At 37.5% G+C, this 19,981-nt stretch overlaps 1 protein-coding gene and 1 long non-coding RNA gene across 2 annotated transcripts in view; one reads left to right on the forward strand and one right to left on the reverse strand.

Moving 5' to 3' along the window:
• The window catches only part of LOC107596474 (collagen alpha-5(IV) chain-like), a 72,216-nt gene that overhangs the window by 30,903 nt on the left and 21,332 nt on the right, over positions 1–19,981 (reverse strand). Inside the window, exons 2-28 of the mRNA XM_016287220.1 lie at positions 15,793–15,852; positions 14,913–15,002; positions 14,738–14,782; positions 14,612–14,656; positions 14,259–14,321; positions 14,127–14,180; positions 13,989–14,015; positions 13,785–13,865; positions 12,824–12,886; positions 12,620–12,655; positions 12,491–12,532; positions 12,310–12,402; positions 9,577–9,630; positions 9,331–9,387; positions 9,184–9,228; positions 9,048–9,101; positions 7,702–7,746; positions 7,492–7,585; positions 6,280–6,315; positions 5,868–6,119; positions 5,670–5,759; positions 3,919–3,989; positions 3,621–3,812; positions 3,090–3,258; positions 2,747–2,839; positions 1,439–1,543; positions 1,120–1,217 (exon numbers count right to left, since the gene is read on the reverse strand). Coding sequence (XP_016142706.1) covers positions 1,120–1,217; positions 1,439–1,543; positions 2,747–2,839; positions 3,090–3,258; positions 3,621–3,812; positions 3,919–3,989; positions 5,670–5,759; positions 5,868–6,119; positions 6,280–6,315; positions 7,492–7,585; positions 7,702–7,746; positions 9,048–9,101; positions 9,184–9,228; positions 9,331–9,387; positions 9,577–9,630; positions 12,310–12,402; positions 12,491–12,532; positions 12,620–12,655; positions 12,824–12,886; positions 13,785–13,865; positions 13,989–14,015; positions 14,127–14,180; positions 14,259–14,321; positions 14,612–14,656; positions 14,738–14,782; positions 14,913–15,002; positions 15,793–15,852 — 2,154 coding nt within the window. The remainder of the gene's footprint in view (positions 1–1,119; positions 1,218–1,438; positions 1,544–2,746; positions 2,840–3,089; positions 3,259–3,620; positions 3,813–3,918; positions 3,990–5,669; positions 5,760–5,867; positions 6,120–6,279; positions 6,316–7,491; positions 7,586–7,701; positions 7,747–9,047; positions 9,102–9,183; positions 9,229–9,330; positions 9,388–9,576; positions 9,631–12,309; positions 12,403–12,490; positions 12,533–12,619; positions 12,656–12,823; positions 12,887–13,784; positions 13,866–13,988; positions 14,016–14,126; positions 14,181–14,258; positions 14,322–14,611; positions 14,657–14,737; positions 14,783–14,912; positions 15,003–15,792; positions 15,853–19,981) is intronic.
• On the forward strand, positions 12,261–14,089 carry LOC107596475 (uncharacterized). Its single transcript, XR_001610374.1, has 4 exons — positions 12,261–12,338; positions 12,477–12,539; positions 13,775–13,885; positions 14,003–14,089. It is a non-coding gene; the product is annotated as an uncharacterized lncRNA (long non-coding RNA).

Genomic DNA, 19,981 nt, shown 5'->3' on the forward strand with positions numbered 1-19,981 from the left:
AGCTGCTCCTTTGCAGCGGCTTAGTACTGTAATCACGTGCTTTGCTGTAATAATGCAGGGAACCACTCATTATAAATCTCCTAACTGTGATATTTTCAGAAATAGAAGTTGCGTTTTTTCATCTGAAACGTGCTGCGATTTATATTCCAAAGCCACTCATATAATGCAGAAATGCTCAAGCAAGAAAAACACGCGCAACGCGGGGACATATTTGTACTGATGCGGAATGAGAGGACAGCAGTACAGCCTAGCGCATTTCACACAGGCTGCTAGATTCACTTTCGCCAGAAAGTCGTGTATGCCTAAGGATGAAAAAAAAATTATGTTTATAGTGAATGCCCCTATAAATGGTCTTATTTTTATGCTTTAATTTTAATGATGATGCATGTGCTAAGTGAGTGAACATTAAAGATCACACAACAGAATTGCGCGCTCTCTCTCTCTCTCTCTCTCTCTCTCTCTCTCCCTACCGTTAAGTAACTTGTGCATTGTTTTACTTACTTGTTTATGACATATCCGACCGAACTACAAACTTTCCAGTGATGTCTGTGAGAAAGGTATATTCACTCGACAAGCTCGCGCATCTGCGCCGCCGCGCGCTCAACCCACTCAGCGTGCTTTGTTTATCAGCTCGCGCACATCAGCTATACAGGCGTTAATACTGAATGTTTAACGTTATATTCATTGCATACATATACTTCGTAGTAGACATCCTTAACTCCTTTCTGCTGTCGGTTGTTCTGTTGTTGGTGTTTCTTTGTCTGAATATGGCGCACACATGCTGTGTGGTATCGGCGTTTGGTATCGGGGCATTTTAACGAGTACGAGTACAGGAGCTCAGTATCGGGCCCGATACTGGTGCATCCCTAATATATATTATATTATATTATACATATTATTCAGTCTTTTCGCTTATTCAAATAAGACATATAACAATTTCGGTTGCCAAACATTCGGTGCATCCCTAAATGAAAGTGTATATAGTATTTTGTTAATGTGCAATAGAATGATTCAGAAACTGATGATTCAAATATTCGGTTATCACCTGATGGTAAAATACTCATGTATAGGTGACGTTTATAAATTCATATTGTATCGTTTAGATTAAATGTTTCATACTTTGGGTCCAGGTAATCCAGGCTGACCAGGCAGTCCGTCCAAACCTGGTCGTCCAGGAATACCAGGTCCACCAGGGGAACCAGCAATACCAGGAAATCCTGAAGAATATGGACAACACTGTTAGACATATGGACAAAACTGTTTCTCACTACCCAAGTTATAAAAATGACTATGTGGCACAATGCATGTTTCTAGAGAAATTAACTGGCATGTAATGCTCATTTTATCCTTTAAACTATTTTTAGTGAATTGGAAAACACATAGCAGCAGACAATCTACATGAGTCTATTAGTGTTTCAATTGCAGGAAAACATTGTACCTTTAGAACCAGGGGGTCCTGGCATACCAATACCAGGAAGACCAGGATCTCCTTTGGGTCCAGGTAAGCCAGGGAACCCAGGCTGTCCTGGTAGGCCTGGATTACCTGTACAGATATAGAACCAGTCTCTGTTGAACTCTGAATTCCCCACCTGCTCCATATGCATTTAAGACAACTAAATGTATGCTGACAACTAGGGCTGTGCGATATTTAAGAAAAATGTGATATGCGATACCTTGTTAAAAAATGCGATATTCGATATGCGATACGATATTGCTTAAAGTGCGTAAAATCAATTTAAATGATATTTTAAAATATTTAAAAATGAATATTATATAACCAATTTGTTTCACATTCTTTCTTGGAAAATAAAGAATCACTATAACTTCTGAAAGTGACCAGCTGTGTTTTAGCATTACTTAAAAAGTAAAAGTAAATAAAAAGTGATGAAAGTGTAATTTAACATCAATGTGAACTTATAAACAAAAAAATTAATGACACTACTTTAATATCATTGTAACTTTGCTTTCCACACACTTTAAGTACTTCTTCATATACCACAGCAAAAACTATAGTCTGAGAAAGTTCAAACATGATTAAAGGCAAGTGAACAGTCAGTAAAAAATAAGAAAGAAATAGAAAAAAAAGAAATACACAATTTACAAGCATAGATCAAATAAACAGTCGTATTCAGGTACAGAAATGTAATAATTAAGTGTAAAATAACACTGCATAGTGTTCACTATATGAATTAAATTTAGATTCATCTTTGTTATAGCCGTTTTGTTAACATTAGTGTCATATTCAGCAGCATGTATTTATAGGCTGCTGTCCCTTTAAATCCGACTGCACGGATTCAGTATAATGTTACACATCCGATTTCTTTCTCAGCTGTTTACATTAATTTAAAACATAACTGACTGCGTTTACGAGAATGATCATCATAATTCTGTGTGTATGTGTCTGTTCAAACATAAGGAGGAGATGCGAAAGACGAATCAACTCGGTCTGAAACGCGTCTCTCTGTGTGTGTTCAGGTGTGAGTCAGAGAGCAAGACGAGACGGCAAAGAGTTGTTTTCTGCAACTTATTGCACTTAATAACTCTTTTTAACGTCAAGCAATTCTCTGCTATATGCGTCGAACTAAAACTTTGACCTTTTGCAACGTTTTGATTTAAGTAGCCTATTATTAAAATGATAATGATATCGCACGCCGTTGCGATATGCATATTGCGATATTTACATTTGCGATATTTCGATATATCGTGCAGCCCTACTGACAACTATAGTCGGTTGTTTTTTCTTTACCTGGACTTCCTGGCAAACCTGGATCTCCATCACGTCCTGGGGGTCCACGTTCACCTTTATCTGACACTGCCAACCCAGGTTCACCTTTCTGACCTACCCATTCAGACAAACATTGAGATGATGTAATGTCCATTGTAAGATCACTGCTACACTGAAACATGCCAAGCTACAAGTTAAAGTAGTCAGCTGCAATTCTAGTTATCACATAACAGGAATCTACACTTATTTACCTTGATTAGTGCAAAAACAGCATATGTGTAATTTATATGATTCACATTTTGAACTGACTCACAGGCTTAAAATAATTTGAACTTAAAAACAAGACAAAAATATTGCTTTTTACCTGGTGCTCCAGGGGCCCCTGATCTTCCTGAAACACCCTGGATACCTTTCTCTCCAAGAGGTCCCTGAGGACCAAATCCTGGGGGACCCGGCAGACCCCTGTCTCCTGGAGATCCTGGCAAGCCAGGTTCACCTGATGAACCTTGTGAGCCTTTCACTAATGCCGAACCCTGTAAGAAAAATAGCTTATTTCATTGCAAATTGTTTTGTGAACCTGTAATTAAAGTCATGCAAAGCCTTGGTTTCTTGTAATAACAACAAAAAGTGAGTTTACATAGAAATCTTAAATTCAGAGCAATAAAAAAGAATCATTTTTAATTCTGAGGGATAAATAGAGGATGAAAATGTTCTCCAAAGGTTGACTAAGTTAAAATGGCAATTTAGTAGTCTGAGAATTATTATTTTCATCATCAATTACTATTGCCTGGCCTGCCTGGTATTATTATATCTGTGTATTATTATATATCAATGTACTTAACTGTATAAAAGACCCAGAAGTTGTACTTTTAATGAAAAGTGAACAAACACTCACAGGTGGTCCTCTGAGGCCTGGGGGACCGGGAACTCCATCACGACCAGGTCTTCCGTCGAGTCCTGGCAGACCTGAAGTGCCAGGAAAGCCTGTGTCTCCCTTTTCTCCTTTCACACCTGGAACAGAGAGTGCATCGCCTGGGTCGCCCTTCTCTCCAGGGACTCCAGGGAGACCCTGAGGTCCTGGTATTCCCTAAAGTGTAGAAGTGTTAAGTACTTATGTGTTTCTTAATCACTCTGAATCATCTGTCACTTTAAACAAAAAGTGAGTTATCCAGAATGTGTGAGGAAGCACTCACAGGTGGGCCCATGAGCCCTGGCCCTCCCGGGAATCCTCTGTCTCCGTTAGATCCAGGCAAACCAGGTGCCCCTGACATAAAAATAAGTTTAACATGCAGCTTGAAAAACATCTGTGCTTTATATAAAACAGCTGTTTGTTGTGAGATTAAAGTTTTGTTCTTTAGTCCTAAAGAATATAGACAAAATGTACTGTGAAGATACTTATTTTAAGGGTGCATTTGCACTTGTAGTTCGGTTCTCTTTGTTTGTTTGGTCCGGACCAAAAAAGAAAATGATACATATGGTCCTAGTCCGCTTAGCGTTCACACTGGCATTTTTGAAGTGAACCTAAAGATACCGAAACTAGGCATAGCCATACTTTCACAACCTGATTTTTTGGGTTAAATGATGTATATTTCGTCAAGGAACTTACTGAACACCCCAAACTATAGGTGTATTCGACTTAAAGTGGCACTGCGCAGACCGATCGATGAATGGGTATTTTGATGTCATGCACCGACTGGTCTGCGCAGTGCCACTTTAAAGGTGGGGTAAGCGATTTCTGGTAGCCAATGTTGACATTTGAAATCACCAAAACAAACCCGCCCCTATTTTGATAGCTCCGCCCCACACATACGTACGCAACCCAGGCAACGATTAGTTCTATGAAACAAAGCAAAACCAATGTTACACCGTGTCTACACCGGACGCGAGTGGCGCGGCGCGACAAAATACTATGGAACTCATTATAATCAGTGACACTGTCTACACATATAGATAATATATACATATCCATGGTCAACACTGGATGTGGCGCGGCACGACACGACAAATCCCCGACAGAAAACTGCTGCTGCGTTCTATTCATGACGTATTGATACAAATTTCAAATGATTTTCAACGGTCGCTTTGTCGCGTCCAGTGTACAAGACAGACTTTAGCTGTTGCGGCGCAGACACGGTGTTACTCACCTATCGAGAAGAAACAAAGCAACCTTGGCGTCTGATCGCAGGCCTTCCTCTCCTTGAGTTCTCTCCAGCGCTGGAAAGCTGATCTGATATTTACACGGGTCCTACTTCTTGCCTTATGCCTTTTTTTGTTCCGCAGATGTTTTCCTCTTATTTTTTATCCGCCAGCTCTATCTTTCTGTCGTTCGGTCCGTCATGTGCACTGAACGCTCTCTCCTCCACATCATGAGTAGACACGCCCCTTACTGCTGATTGGCTACAAGTTTGTTTTGCTAGTGGCCCGAATCAGTTTTCTAAAGCGTTTTTGAAAAATCGCTTACCCCACCTTTAAGTCACTTACACTTAATGCCGTCTGCTGGACTAAGCACGCTCATTGTTGCGTGTACATATCATTATATTTTTACCACCTGCGAACTCACGAAGAGCTCATAAAAGACACTTTTCCACCTCGTTGCTCCACATTTGCCCTCTGCCCATATTGTTTTGGATACACCGCTTGTTCCGTGTCATCAAATCATGTCGCAAAGCGTTGCATCTTGTCATTACATCCTGTATTTGGTTCATTTAGAAGTATTTGGTCCATGTTGCGTTCATATTTCATTCGAACCGCACCAGAGTTTGTTTGGAAGCGGACTGAGACCCATCTTTTTAGCGGTCTTGGTCTGCTTGTTTGGTGTGCACCAGGGTTCGGATGGCAGCGTTCACACTTACTCAAATGAACCGCACTAACAGAGCAATTGCACCAGAGTTCGTTTTAATTGAACCAAACATGACAAGCGTGAACACACCCTAAGTTGACTTACCTGGATATCCAGGAGGACCTGGAAACCCTGGGGGTCCTGGGACAGGGTTTCCATTAGTGAAACAATTGACACATGTCTCTCCTTTTTGACCTAAGACAGTTGGTATTAGAAATTATTAAACACAAATTTCCTCAAACCTTCCAAAGATACGTGTGTACATACAGAATTTTATTTTCTAATATGAAATAAAAAGCAAACCTTTCTGTCCTGTTCCTCCTGTAAATCCTTGCTCCCCCTGCAGGCCTGGAGGACCAGGAGGACCACGATTACATTCTGTGTTGCCATTTAATATTCCTGGGGGACCAGGAATTCCTGGAAATCCTTGGGAACCTGGTGGACCTGTACTCCCAGGTGGTCCAGGGAGGGAATTTCCAGGCTGTCCCTCATCACCTTTTTCTCCTCTCTCTCCAGGTAAACCTGGTGGACCGGAAGAACCTGGACCTCCAATTCCTATAATGACAGATTTATTTAATTCACTGCATTAATATATTAACATGAATTACACAAGACTTAACTGCAAATAAAAGGCTAAAAGAATTGTAATGAAAAGCTATGTGAAAGACATCACAAAATAATATTAAAAACTTTTAATTGAAAAAAAAAAGCTTACCTGCAGGACCTGATTGACCAGGTGGCCCCTGAATACCTACCAAAAGACAAATATGCATTGACTACTTATACACACAACATTGTAGAACATATTTTTATGCACCAACAGGAGATAAATTATATTTCTGGTTGCTTTCTTCAATGTCTGACCAGGTCACAATACATGACCACATAATTGTATCACCGAGAAGGAGCCAGATTCTGTTTCATGACAATGACACAAATGGCCAATACAAACTGTTAAATGGGACGTATTCATTTGATAATACATGCATGCTGTTCAGGGAACCATGCATGAGAAGCATGAGTAATGTTTTATTCTTTTTGCAAAACTGAATAAACTAACTTAAGTGTGACCTTGAGTGGTGTCTAAAGTGGCTTTCGTACTCCGTAGTTCGAGGAACTAGTCAGCATGGTGGTTCCTAGAGAACCATTTTCCTCCTTGGGCAGTTTTCCTGATTATATTCGGCAGAAGTGGCTGACAGTGATGTCTTTATGCGTGGCATTTACAAATGTCAGCAACCCGTGAATGAAGGACACTGTGATCGGAGTAGGGCTGGGCGATATGGCCAAAAAAATTATCAAGATCATTTTTTGCATATCAGTCGATATTCATAATTATCATGAATAATTGATAATTATCATGATAAATAACAAATCTTTATTTATTTCAAGTTTAAAGCCAGATTTGTGTTCCAAAGTGAAAGTTGTAGAAACCAGACCATTAATTTTCCATTAGTGTCTTAATAGAAATCATACTATAATTATATTCCATTACTCCTATAATGAAATTCAATAGGCTATGAATATTCCACATTTCTGCCACAATACCAACTGTTAGTGTTACTAGAGTTGTATTGTAAATTGTAAATTATTGCAATTTGTAGACTGAAAAGCCTTCTGACTGTATCGCTGCGCACAGTGTTTCTGCTGTTTGTCAGCACTGTTTCATCTGGCTTTAAACTAGTTTAAATCAGCGAGTCATTTGTGTTCTTCGCTGAACTCAAGTGCTTCACATGTGATCTCACAGCACTGTTTAGTGCTTGTTTGGCGCAAAAATATTATATTTAACATTTATCGAACTCTTCATATCGTTTTATAAAGAAAAATTATATCACGATAATTATCGCTATATATTTATCGCCCATGCCACCGAACATTCCTAAAAGCAGGTACTTCCGCCAATAGTTCTGTGCGAAAGCCCCTTAAATACCTGGCAGTCCTCTGTCTCCTTTAGTGCCAGGGAATCCTGGCTCGCCACTGTCTCCTTTTGGTCCTATTCCACCTATGCCTGGGAACGGCCCATTCTATTGGGTGAAAAGGTTTTTATAAGTAAACTAATGAATGTTAAAATATGATAAATAATCATAAATATCAAGTATCTGTAAAATGGCACATTAGAACAGAGACATAGTCAACATACCCTGTATGATGGAGGTCCAGGAGGTCCTCGATCACCTTTCTCACCCTAAAGGCATTAAAGGTGACATATCATGAAAATCAGACTTTTTCAGGTTTTAAGTGCTATAATCAGGTCCCCGGTGCATCTAACCATCCAAGGAAACGTGAAAAAGATTAACCCAGTAACTTTGTTTTGGGAAGTCTTTTTCTGCAAGCGTCTGAGAAAACGAGCGCGTCTGATTTTGCTCCTTTGGTGACGTGGCAAAGGGATCTCATTATAATATTAGCGCCCCTTAATCTGCAAGTTTACACCCACGGCGCCATTATTGCGTTTTCGCTAGTGACAACTGTGTACTAGTTTTAATGCCATAGCGAAGGTTTGAGCAAAGCATGCTAACTGTTCTGTCATTGGCTGCACAGACAAGCACATAACACTATTTACAGTCCCAGCCTCAGAGGAGACAAGACAGCAGTGGATTTACCGTATATTGCTGTTGCCACACAGATCTAAAATAAACATGCAATTTATTTCCCAGCTGTTTACCTTCACAGACATAACCAACTGTTTTTGTAACTCGTGTGTTTTTAATGTAAACTTGTGTGTGAATGAGAACTTAGTTTAGTACTCACATGCTGTGACAGCCGCTTTCTGTCTGTGTGCACTCAGAAAACCGTATATCAGAAGTTTAAACTCATATGGTTTAAAATGCATGATTTCAGTGCGATAAACATGATAATCAGAACCAAAACAGATGTTTTTTAGCAGGTCCGAGCTCTATTCTGGAAAAGGGGGCGGGGAGCAGCAGCTCATTTGCATTTAAGCAGAGAGGCCCGAAAAACAGCGTGTTTCTGCTTCCACTCAAAATAGGCATTTTCAAAATGATATAATAAATGATCTGTGGAGTATTTTGAGCTGAAATTTCCCAGACACATTCTGGGGACACCAGAGACTTATATTACATATTGTAAAAAGGGGCATAATATGTCTCCTTTAATAAAAGAATATATATACGTATATGTGATTTCAAAACAGGGCATTTTCTCAGAGGAGGCAAGGGAGGCAGTGCCTCCTCAATACTTTTTGGACAAAAAATAGTATGACAATGAATGCTATATTATGATAATATCCATGTTCATTCACAATATGTATGCAAATCCACCAGACAAAAATGGGAACTAATGGAATAATTACAACATCCTAATTTAAATTCAATTCAAGTAACAAAATGACCTGTGTGTGAGCTGGTTTTTATGAATGCTCAGCTCAGTTACATTAAAGCTGCACATCTGTGCCTGTGATAATCATTAGACAAGGTTTACTATGGATCTAATGTTGCGATCACACTGAAATGAACGTTCAGTACTTACTCTTGCACCATCTCGCCCCGATAGACCAGGAGGACCTGATTCTCCTTTATCACCCTAAAAAAGAGATGTCACAACAGTATTAAAGAATATCATCTATGTTATAAACCTTACTAAATATCTATTGTAGACAGCTTACTGGATATCCAGGGAGGCCTTGTTCACCATCTTTGCCAGGTTTTCCCTTATAAAATAAATATATCACCACATAAATGTCATAAAAACCTGTCTTTTGTAATCTGTAAACATAACTGAGTAGTTGGGGTTTCAGTAGGCTTCAACTCACCCTCTTTCCAGACTCCCCAGGTTCTCCTTTCTCACCTTTCTGGTCCCCTTGTGGACCCTGTCAGACAAAGACATGACTGTTCATTACAAAATAAACAAAAACAAGAAAGAAAGCATAATCCACATCATATGTACATATAATGTAATCTATCAGATGAATACTATACTACTGTGAGAGGTCAAGATGCCAGTGTGTTTTTAATGAATGTAGAATGGATCAAAAGGAAACAAAAAGAAAAATACATACAGGGGGTCCAGGGGGACCTGGAAAACCAGGATTTCCAGGTTGGCCGCGATCACCCTATTAAAAAACAAACATATCAAACCATTAATCAAAACATACATTCACAAAAGCATGATACACCTGCTATCATGCAATGTAACTCAGGAACATTTTACTGTTTGTCATTGTGTATGACAAAAAAGTAATTGAGTCGAATATGACCAAAAACTGGATTTAGGCTGGGAGTAAAATAAATAAATAAAATAAAATATAAATGTTAAATTAATAAGACTTTAAGTGCGAGATTTACTAACAGCTGCTGCCAGCACAACCCCTATTTTGACATTAAAAAAAACTACTGTCAGGGTTTACTAAAGACACGCATTGAAAAATTAGACTTGACAAGGCATGGACATGGAGTTATTTTTGTGGCTAACCTTCAGTGTTGGGGAGTAACTAGTTACATGTAACGGCGTTACGTAATTTAATTACAAAATAAATATAACTAATCATTTACAGTTACTAAGAAAAATGTGTAATTAAATTACAGTTACTTATGAAAATGTTAACGATTTCAAAAGGGGTTACATTTGAATATTTACACACATCCACATACAGATTTAATAGATTTTTTTCCAAAATTGCACTGACTACTATAAAATATGAGACATAAGGCCCTATGATTTCCGCGATGTGGAAAACATGGAGTGGTTCATAGAATCCAGTCATAAAAACGGAATTCCTATAATGCGGAATGTCACGGAATATGCCACATTTTGGATGAATAGATAAAAAGTAAGCCAGTAGACTTGAATCAAAATGCGATATGGACTAGTGCAGTGGTCACCAACGTGGTGCCCGTGAGCACCTGGTAGCCCGCATGGAGTCTCTGAGTCAACCCGCCAAGCACGTTCTATAAATAGCCTAAATTAGCGTCGGGCGATAAATGATATCATATCGAGATTATGATAAAAATGTATGTTAATAATGATGATAAGCTCTAGAAATTTTTACTCAATATGGATTAATCTAACATCTTGTCACACAACACAACAGAAATAAATGTTACAGCAACCAGTCAGTGCATGTCGCTAGTAAGTCTGCATGTTCTGTGTCTCTCTGAATGCGTGGAGTAGTTTCATCTGATACACAAACTCAAACACACGCGACTCGCTGTGTTTTCAGCGTCTGCGTCTCAATATATGAGGACATGAACACATGCATATAAAATGCAAGATATCAAGATACATAAAAAAAAATATATATATATAAAAAAAATATGACACTTTGGGATTTCTATATTGCCTAAAATATCTAGATTTTGGCTTTGTTTGCGTGTGCACACCGATCGGTGTATGACATAAAAATACCTCGAGAGCATTTTGAAAGCATAAGGAACCGTCTGTATGGTATTTTGATGTCATACACCGATTGGTCTGCACACGCAAACAAAGCCAAAATCTAGATATTTTAGGCAATATAGAAATCCTGGCCAGGACCCGTCCTGGGAAAATGGCACGTATGGTCACCCTAATATATGTATATATGTATTGGAGTATATCAAACAAGTAGCCCTTGAGACTATTTTATCCCTTCAGGGAGCCCTCACTCACAAAAGGGTTGGAGACCCCTGGACTAGTGTCAGTGAATATTAAGCCGCAAAAACACAATATATGAATCCTGCATGTACTGTGTGTCTCGCAGTGTTTTCAGCCTCTGTTGCCTCAATATATGAGTACAACAACACATACATATAATCTCTAGAACTGCTCTGAGTCACTTCATGAGCATTTTACAATTTCTTTCGAGAAAACTATGGTCATATCATATATAAACAGACACCAATGTTTCAGGAGTTTAGTAAACAGAATAGCTATATGCAGCAAAATATGCTATAACCGGATTTGGGTGGATGTATATGCCTTTACTTATTTTTTTATTAATTTTATTTTTTTCCAAAACATTGTTAGATGCCAGTTTTTCCTGTAGTTATGTGAAGATTTGGTTTCAAAAACAGTATCAGTAAACTATTTCTTATTATTTTAAATCTGCATTGAACTTCAGATCAATCTCAAAGTAAAAGGTGGTACTTATATCGGCTTTTTGTGGTGGTTGTGTTATTATCATCTTGATCAGTGATGAAGGATTTTGAAAGTCTGACAGTAATCCGTGTTGAATACTACTGTAAGGTTAACGCTGCATGGTGTAAATGTTTGAAAATGATTAACAGTTTTAGAAATTTAGAAAAGAAATCAAAACGTAATCAAATGTAATCAGTTACATTACTTTAATAAACTTTAATAACTTGTAATCTGTAACCTATTACATTTCCAAAGTAACCTTCCCAACACTGCTAACCTTATTGCATGTTCATTTGTAGGCGTCTCCCTTACAGACACAAAATGTATAGGTGGAGAGTATTTGAATGTATCATGCAAGGTTTGCACTAGTCAGTTTACTCGTATTTGTGCCATTACTTAACAGCCAAAAAAGCATGACTTAAGCCAATATACACTTGTGTTATTAGTAGATTACATGCACCTGATTATCATCGCTAATTGGTAGATTGCATTGGTCATTAAGGGTGATTATGGAAATGGAAATGGACTGGCTACATCTGTGTTCTTTAATTTGCGCAATGTCACCCTCAGAACTTTCCACTCACATCGCCGCTTTTATGGGATTGCGATCTCACGCTTATTTGCCCTGTTTAGTAAATCTGGTTCTAAAAGGTTTGAAGCAAGTAAATGATGTTACCTTTTCTCCTTGTTGAATGACTGTATCAGGTAAGCGTGATACTTCGCCAACCTGCCCTGGTGGCCCAGGAGGTCCTTGTAATCCACAGTCACCCTTCACACACAAAAATACACACATTAAAAACCCAACTGTTAATAAACCTGATGAACATGTTGTTCTTGCCACAGAACCAGCTGCATACCTTCTCTCCTTTGGGTCCTTGGAAGTTCAATCCCATGTTTCCCTTCAAGGTAAAGAGACACATTAGCACTTTGACAAAAAGTGAGATAAGAAAAACTCGACACTGTTCAATTGCAGCATTCAAACTTACCTTTGGCCCTGGTGGACCAGGAGGGCCTGGACGCCCCTGAAAAACAATGGAATTTACAAATAAAATTAATTATAGTATTTGCAAAATTCTAAAACTGTATGAGCCAGATTCACAGCCCTTCATCTGAAATATGCAAGGTGGAGTCTAATTCACAAAAGCTTACAGCTGCACAAATTAACAAATAAAGTGCAATCAGTGTCTTACCTCGTACCCTTGTGGACCAGAAGGACCAACAGGACCTGGAAAACCCGGGGGTCCAGGATTACCCTATATATCGTAACCAGAGTGTTATGAACTAGTTATGTCATATTTATCGGCACTTCAAGAAATACACATATTTTCTGTTAAATTGCTGCTACAGTATAGAAGGCAGAAATAGTCACAACTTTGAGATATAAAGTTGCAATTACGAGAAACGTTTTTGGGTGGCTTTAACTTTAAAGGGGTCATCGGATGCAAAGTTGATATGATTCTTTAGGGTCTTAGTGAAAAGTCTATAACATACTCTCTCAATTGAATTGAAGCGCATTCCCTTCAAAAACAAAAGTAATCCTCTGTGTCTTCAGCGGCTCAGATGTCAAGAGTAAATGACGACTGCTATGTTCCTTATTACATCCAACAACAAAACACCTCGGTCTCTTAGGAGAAATTCTTGTCTACCCCTGCTCCGGCGTCGAAACAATGGCGGACTGACGACAGCTCACTCAGGTCTAAGGTAAGATGCCAGTGTCAATCAACAATCGTGGGAGGGGCCTGCCAGTGTGACGTCACACCGCCAAGAATCTGAGAACGGCTTGATTTGAAAAAGGGGTTATGATTTATCTGGATTAAAAAAAAAACACTGGGTGGATTTGTATCATTATAGGGTGGTTGTGTACACACACTGCCAACACACATTTCACTTCAAACAACATGTACAATTTTAATTTTTCATCTAATGACCCCTTTAAGGTGGCTTATATAGTAAAGAAATGAATCTTGTTATGATACTTGTTTGAAAGGGTACACAGTGAAATCCACTATGAGCATATCCGCAGTTTGGGTCAAATTATGCTTTGATTTCAAAATGTAGAGTTAATTTTACCCCAAACATTCATGGGAACATGAGTTTCACTGTTATTTGGAAAAATCTGGTTCTGTTGCTAATTGATTTAGAAATGCTCACCCTGGAGCCTGGTAAACCATTAATGCCAGGATCCCCATTTTCTGAAGGCCGATTAATTTCTATGACATCCCCAGGCTCTCCCTACAGAAAAAAAGGAAAAGGTATTTATAAACATAATTTCACTCGTATCCTAATATGTATTGAAGAAAGTGTGCCACTGTAATGCAGAACATAAGCATGTGCATTACGGAATGAAATAATTGCCTTTTGTCCTATAGAACCTAGTGGACCCTGTGGAGCCAAGAAAATATGAATTATTTTGAGAATAATGACTTCAAATATTTCTGTGAGTGCATGACAGTATGCTTGCAATTTTTAAATGTGACATAAAGCAACACTTACTGGTGAACCCACTAAACCTGGAAGACCTGGACTTCCTGTGAATCCTCGTTCACCCTTGTAAAAAAAAAAAGTTAATGTTTGTTTGCTCTTTTTAAAGTTTTACTTGAGATTCTTGTTTGTAGTGTTTCATACTTTGGTTCCGTTACAGCCTGGAACTCCTTTGGGGCCTGGGGGGCCATCCTGTCCTGGGAGACCCTGTCAGTCAAAACAGCACATACATGCTTATAACTATAACTATTACTATTGAACAACGTGTTATTCTATATTCTGTCAATGAGCAATGAGTTTTCTGCAAATTATGTCTGATGGATAATTTGATGATATGATCAAGGTGCACCAAGGTGCACATATTACACAAACTGACAATGAACTCCATTGTCAACAATATTCAATGTGGATTTAATCAATCAGTTCTTGCAGCCGTAATGATGTAATCTGCTTAAGAAATGTCCTCTAAAAAGTTTGTCTCTTATTGATTCACTCACTGGGATTCCTGATGTTCCTGGGAAGCCTGGTAATCCAGGAGGTCCCTGCAAAAACAGAAACGGTCAGCATTTGTTGATAACTGTGGATCCATTATGAGCCAGAAACTGTTACGGAGAAACTCTCACTCTTATTCCTTTAGGCCCACTCGGTCCGGTAGTTCCATCATCACCCTGTGCGAGAAACAAAGTCCAGTTTTAATAGAAGCAATAGTATAGCTGATCAATAACAGACTCAGGTTGATCAGTAATTATATATACAAATATATGAATATCACAGTGGACTGATGTCCTGACCACTGACCTTCTCTCCACGAGGTCCGATCGGCCCTTCTGGTCCTGGGAAACCTGGAACACCTGATTGGCCCATTAAACCTGGAATCCCTCGCTCACCCTGTCATTATAGTTAGGAAAATGTTTAAAGAAAGTCATAAAAGACCAAAGGAGACACAGCATCATAGAGAGCATTATCATTATGGATGTACACAGAAGATCACATAATTCAGAAAAAAACAATAAAACAAAGTAATGTAAACCTTTCATGTGATCCTATTAGACTAGCGTCTCAGATAAGATTTCAAAACCACAAACATCTAAGCATACAGCATACATTACCCAGTGCAGCACTTCTGGTAGCACAAGTAAAAATGAAAAGATTCAGGCTTTTGTTGAGTTCATGTTCACCTCTTTTGAACTTTAAATGAATATGGTTTGGCTTAGTGAAAGGGCAAGAATAGCCACGCAACGGATGCATTAAATACATTCATATTAGCCTACAGACATCAGTCTACAGGTGCGTTCCATTCGACCGTAAATGCCCTACAAAGTGGATTTCACAGGCAATTCCAATCTGAAGGGAGCAAACAGTAAACGGCATAGGGAATAATGGAACATCAATTCATCAATACATACATATGCATATTAAAGTATAGCAATTTATATTATACTTATCTAAAGAAGTGTATTCTGTTATCATTCCTCAAACTCCTCTAATAAGTGCAACTCAAGTTTCATCTGTGTTTGATGATGTTGCAGGGTGTTCGGAATGAAGGCATTTTTTTGGGTGAAGTGAATTTCAACAAATATCCCGTTCTCTGGAGCATTGAACACTGCACAGGGACCCTGTCGACTGGAACGCAGCTTATGTACAGTATGTGGCTGTTTGTTTGTGGATAAACACTCACCCTCTGTCCTTTCACCCCACTGCAGTCACACTTTGGTCCAGTCCCACAACCATGACACGCCTGAAAACACAAAGCACAATTTATTTATAAGCACACAGAACAGATTTTGGAGATAAAAAAAAGTTTGGAATAATTCCGATTTTTTTTTATGTTGTTAAAAAGACGTTTGTTATGTTCACCAAGGCTACATTTATTTCATCAAACACTCTCAGAAAAAAAGGTACAAAAGTTGTCACTGGGGCAGTACCTTTTCAAAAGGCACACCTTTGTACCTAAGGAGTCCATATTGGTACCTTAAAGATACATATAAGTACCTAAAGTGTACATATTAGTACCTAAAAGGTACCGCCCCAGTGACAGCTTTTGTACCCTTTTTTCAGAGAGTGAAAACACAGTGAGAACAATAATATTTTTAAATACTACTGCAATTTAAAAGAACTACTTTCTACTTTAAAATGTAATTGATTTCTGTGATGGCAAAACTGATTTTCAGCTTCAGTGTTATATGATCCTTCAGAAATAATCAATTATTATTATCTATGTTGAAAACACTTTGCTTAATATTATTGCTTAATTTCAATAATTTTATTCAGCAAGAATACATTAAATTGATCAAAAGTAACAGTAAAGATAGTTTTGTTTGTACCTAAGGAGTCCATATTGGTACCTTAAAGATACATATAAGTACCTAAAGTGTACATATTAGTACCTAAAAGGTACCGCCCCAGTGACAGCTTTTGTACCCTTTTTTCAGAGAGTGAAAACACAGTGAGAACAATAATATTTTTAAATACTACTGCAATTTAAAAGAACTACTTTCTATTTTAAAATGTAATTGATTTCTGTGATGGCAAAACTGATTTTCAGCAGCCATTTCTCCAGTCTTCAGTGTTATATGATCCTTCAGAAATAATCAATTATTATTATCTATGTTGAAAACACTTTGCTTAATATTATTGCTTAATTTCAATAATTTTATTCAGCAAGAATACATTAAATTGATCAAAAGTAACAGTAAAGATAGTTTTGGTACAAAAGATTTTTATTTCAAATAAATGCTGTTCTATTGAACCTTCTACTCAAATAATGAATAACAGTTTCAACAAAAATATTAAGCAGCAAAAACTGAAACTCAAAATTGATCATAATAACAACAACTATTGCTAACAGTCTAAATAATAATATTATCATTAATATAAAATACAAGTAGTTATTAGAAATAATAATAGCCAATAATAATTGATGATAATTAACTACCAAATGATTTCTGAAAAATCATGTGACACTGAAGACTGGAGTAATAGCTGCTGAAAATCGGTAGTGTATGGTATGCACACAAAATGATTGTAAACCATAAAACCACCTTCAGTCAATGTCATGAATGAAGTCTAAGCACAAGAGCATCTTTACAGTTCGTTTAAATGAAGTTTCACCACTCATCATCATCAGGGGAACAGTGAAGTCATTAATCCTGACAGTCCTTGTTCACCTGAAATGTTTACAAAGAATATCTGCATGACATACTGACACCTATGGACACAAAATAGCTTTTATTACACTACTGCTATAACCGGAGTCTTCATCTCTTGTGAGTGAACAAGACATGAAAACATTTATCAAAAGTACTATTCGTTTATGTTTTTTTTATGAGGGAAAAACCACTGGCTGAACAATTACCATAAAAAGTTAAACAAATGTACAGAGGATCTAGCCTATTGCAAAGTGAAAACCCTGGCAAATGAATGAAAACTATGTCAACAGCGTAATGCACACTGTTGAGTCAGAATAAATGACATTAGATTGTAATTGCTTTCTCTTTGTGCTATAAAAGGCCCATGGGCATTTTTGATACAAACACTAGATGGCGCTATTTTCTTTCTGAAATTACTACTACCTCTTAAAACATGATCACAAAGATCTCAAGTAGAGAAGAGCTGTTTTTATGTCAGATTTTGGAAAAATAATAAAAAAATGTTTTTTTCTTGAGCAGCATATTAGAATAACTTCTGAGGAATCATGTAACACTGAAGACTAATATGAACAATAATATGAATATTCAGCTTTGCCATCACATGACTAAACTACATTTTAAAATAGGCCAATATTCATATAGAAAGTTTTTTTTATTATTATTTCACAATATTGGCGTTTTACTGTATTTTTGAATAAATAAATGCAGCCTTTAAAAAAAAAAAATTCTTACCAACCTCTTTTTATCTTTTGAACAGTAATGTACAATTTGAGACAGACTTCACATCTTGTGTACTTCTATATTTCCCTTCTATGTTTTTTGAGACAGAAACAATATTTTACAGTCTATGTTTAAAATTATTATTATTGCAAAATGAGATCACTGCTCTGAGAAGTACAACTATCTGTCTATAATTGTGGTTTCATTTTGTGAGCTTGCGTGAGGCTTTTGGAAGACAGTTCTTCAATACGAGAAAAGTGATTCTGAAAACATCCAAAGCAACTCTAGCATAGTGCATAGTAAACTACACTAGTGAAAGCCACACAGAAAATATGTGCATACTTGTTTAAGTGCACATACGAAACAGAACATCAGTCCTGAAGGTCATACGCATGCAAACAGTTTTATAGCTTGTCTCCAGAATCTCAAGGTCTAAACAGACAAGCTTGTCAGTTTTCTTAAGGTCAGCACAGTCATATACTGTCAAAACTTAACTTTTCATTACATCAAAACAACTGACATGACAATGTATTGATCAGGTGTCAGTAACACAGGAACAAGGCCCTTAACAGTGCATGCATACTAAAAACTACAACACTGAAGTATGACATTAAACACAAAGCTGCATTATCTGAAACAAGCACCCAGCTGAATATTTACACTGAATACTGCTGAAACAAAGTAAGCATACAAACAATGATATATAATGCTAATAGGACAGAACTGGGCAGATTTAATTAAATCAAATGAGACCTCAATATTTAAGATCAAGGCATCCTTGAATCACAATAGAAACAATACAAATCCCTGACAAATAAAAGGCCTTATAGAAAGATTCCTCTTTTTGCAGATTATCTCATGATGACCTGCAGAAAAGCAGACAAAAACAAATCCTGACAAGCACACCTGCTTGATTCAGCACCATTATGCTATTGAAAAAGACAAGCACAAAGAGTCCTGGAAAACAAAGGAAAATATGAGCTGTGAGCACTGAATGTTCAATGCACTTTCTTAAAGGTAGATGACTATACTGTATGTTATGTGTAAACTACCCTTATGATTTTGGATTAAATGTATATGAATGTTTGTGAAAAAGTGTATATAAAATGCTGTTTAAATTAGTTTTTGATATAGCATGTCACATCAAAGGACATGCAAACTTAAGTATTTCATGTCAAAAACCTAAATGTGCCAATTAACAAATACTGTACTTCCACAAAATGAATTCAAAAAATGATGTATTGATGCATTCAACAACATGCCAAAACCCATTAATTGTTTTATATGAAGTGAAATACTCCTATACTCCTAGCATAAACCTTATAATAAAAAAATATTTTTTAAAGAGAGATTTTGTCATATTTTGCTATCCTTTGGTAACACATTTGTCCCCAAATTATATAAGTCTGCACACACACACACACACACACAAAAGAAAAACCTTAGCATAATTCAATAATTCTCACTACTATGCACAAAACAAGTTCAAAAGTTCATACACTACAGTTCAAAAGTTTGGGGTTGAAAGAAGTCTCTTAAAATATAGTTAAAATATTAATACTGTGAAATATTATTACAAGTGAAAATTATTGTTCCATTTCATGGGAACTTCGAACTGCGTCCTCTAGGGGTCGCTATGGGGGACGCCTCGTCGTGACCCGTGTCTGAAGCATACATTGAAAAAACACCAACTCGTTGGCCGGCGACAGCCATGACGTCACTACCGGTGCAACTATAGTACAAATAGGCACCGGGAGCTCACATCATTCTCTTCTTCGTCTTCATTGACTTTTGTTTGAAGCATGCATTTCTGTGGTAAGAGCAATCTATTCATCTCATTATGGCGAGCACTAGCAAAGCGTTTAAGGATGTGTGCATCAGTGTTGACGTTGTTTGACATCTGATGACAAACACGATCTATGTGTTATTTGTTTGGGTGAAGAGCACGCACGCGATGCCTCCGAGGGGGCAATCGGCGTGCACTGCGAGCGTTTTTTC

Source organism: Sinocyclocheilus grahami, unplaced genomic scaffold (assembly GCF_001515645.1).
Source record: "Sinocyclocheilus grahami isolate Dianchi unplaced genomic scaffold, SAMN03320097.WGS_v1.1 scaffold219.1, whole genome shotgun sequence".
NCBI classification, from domain to species: Eukaryota; Metazoa; Chordata; class Actinopteri; order Cypriniformes; family Cyprinidae; genus Sinocyclocheilus; species Sinocyclocheilus grahami.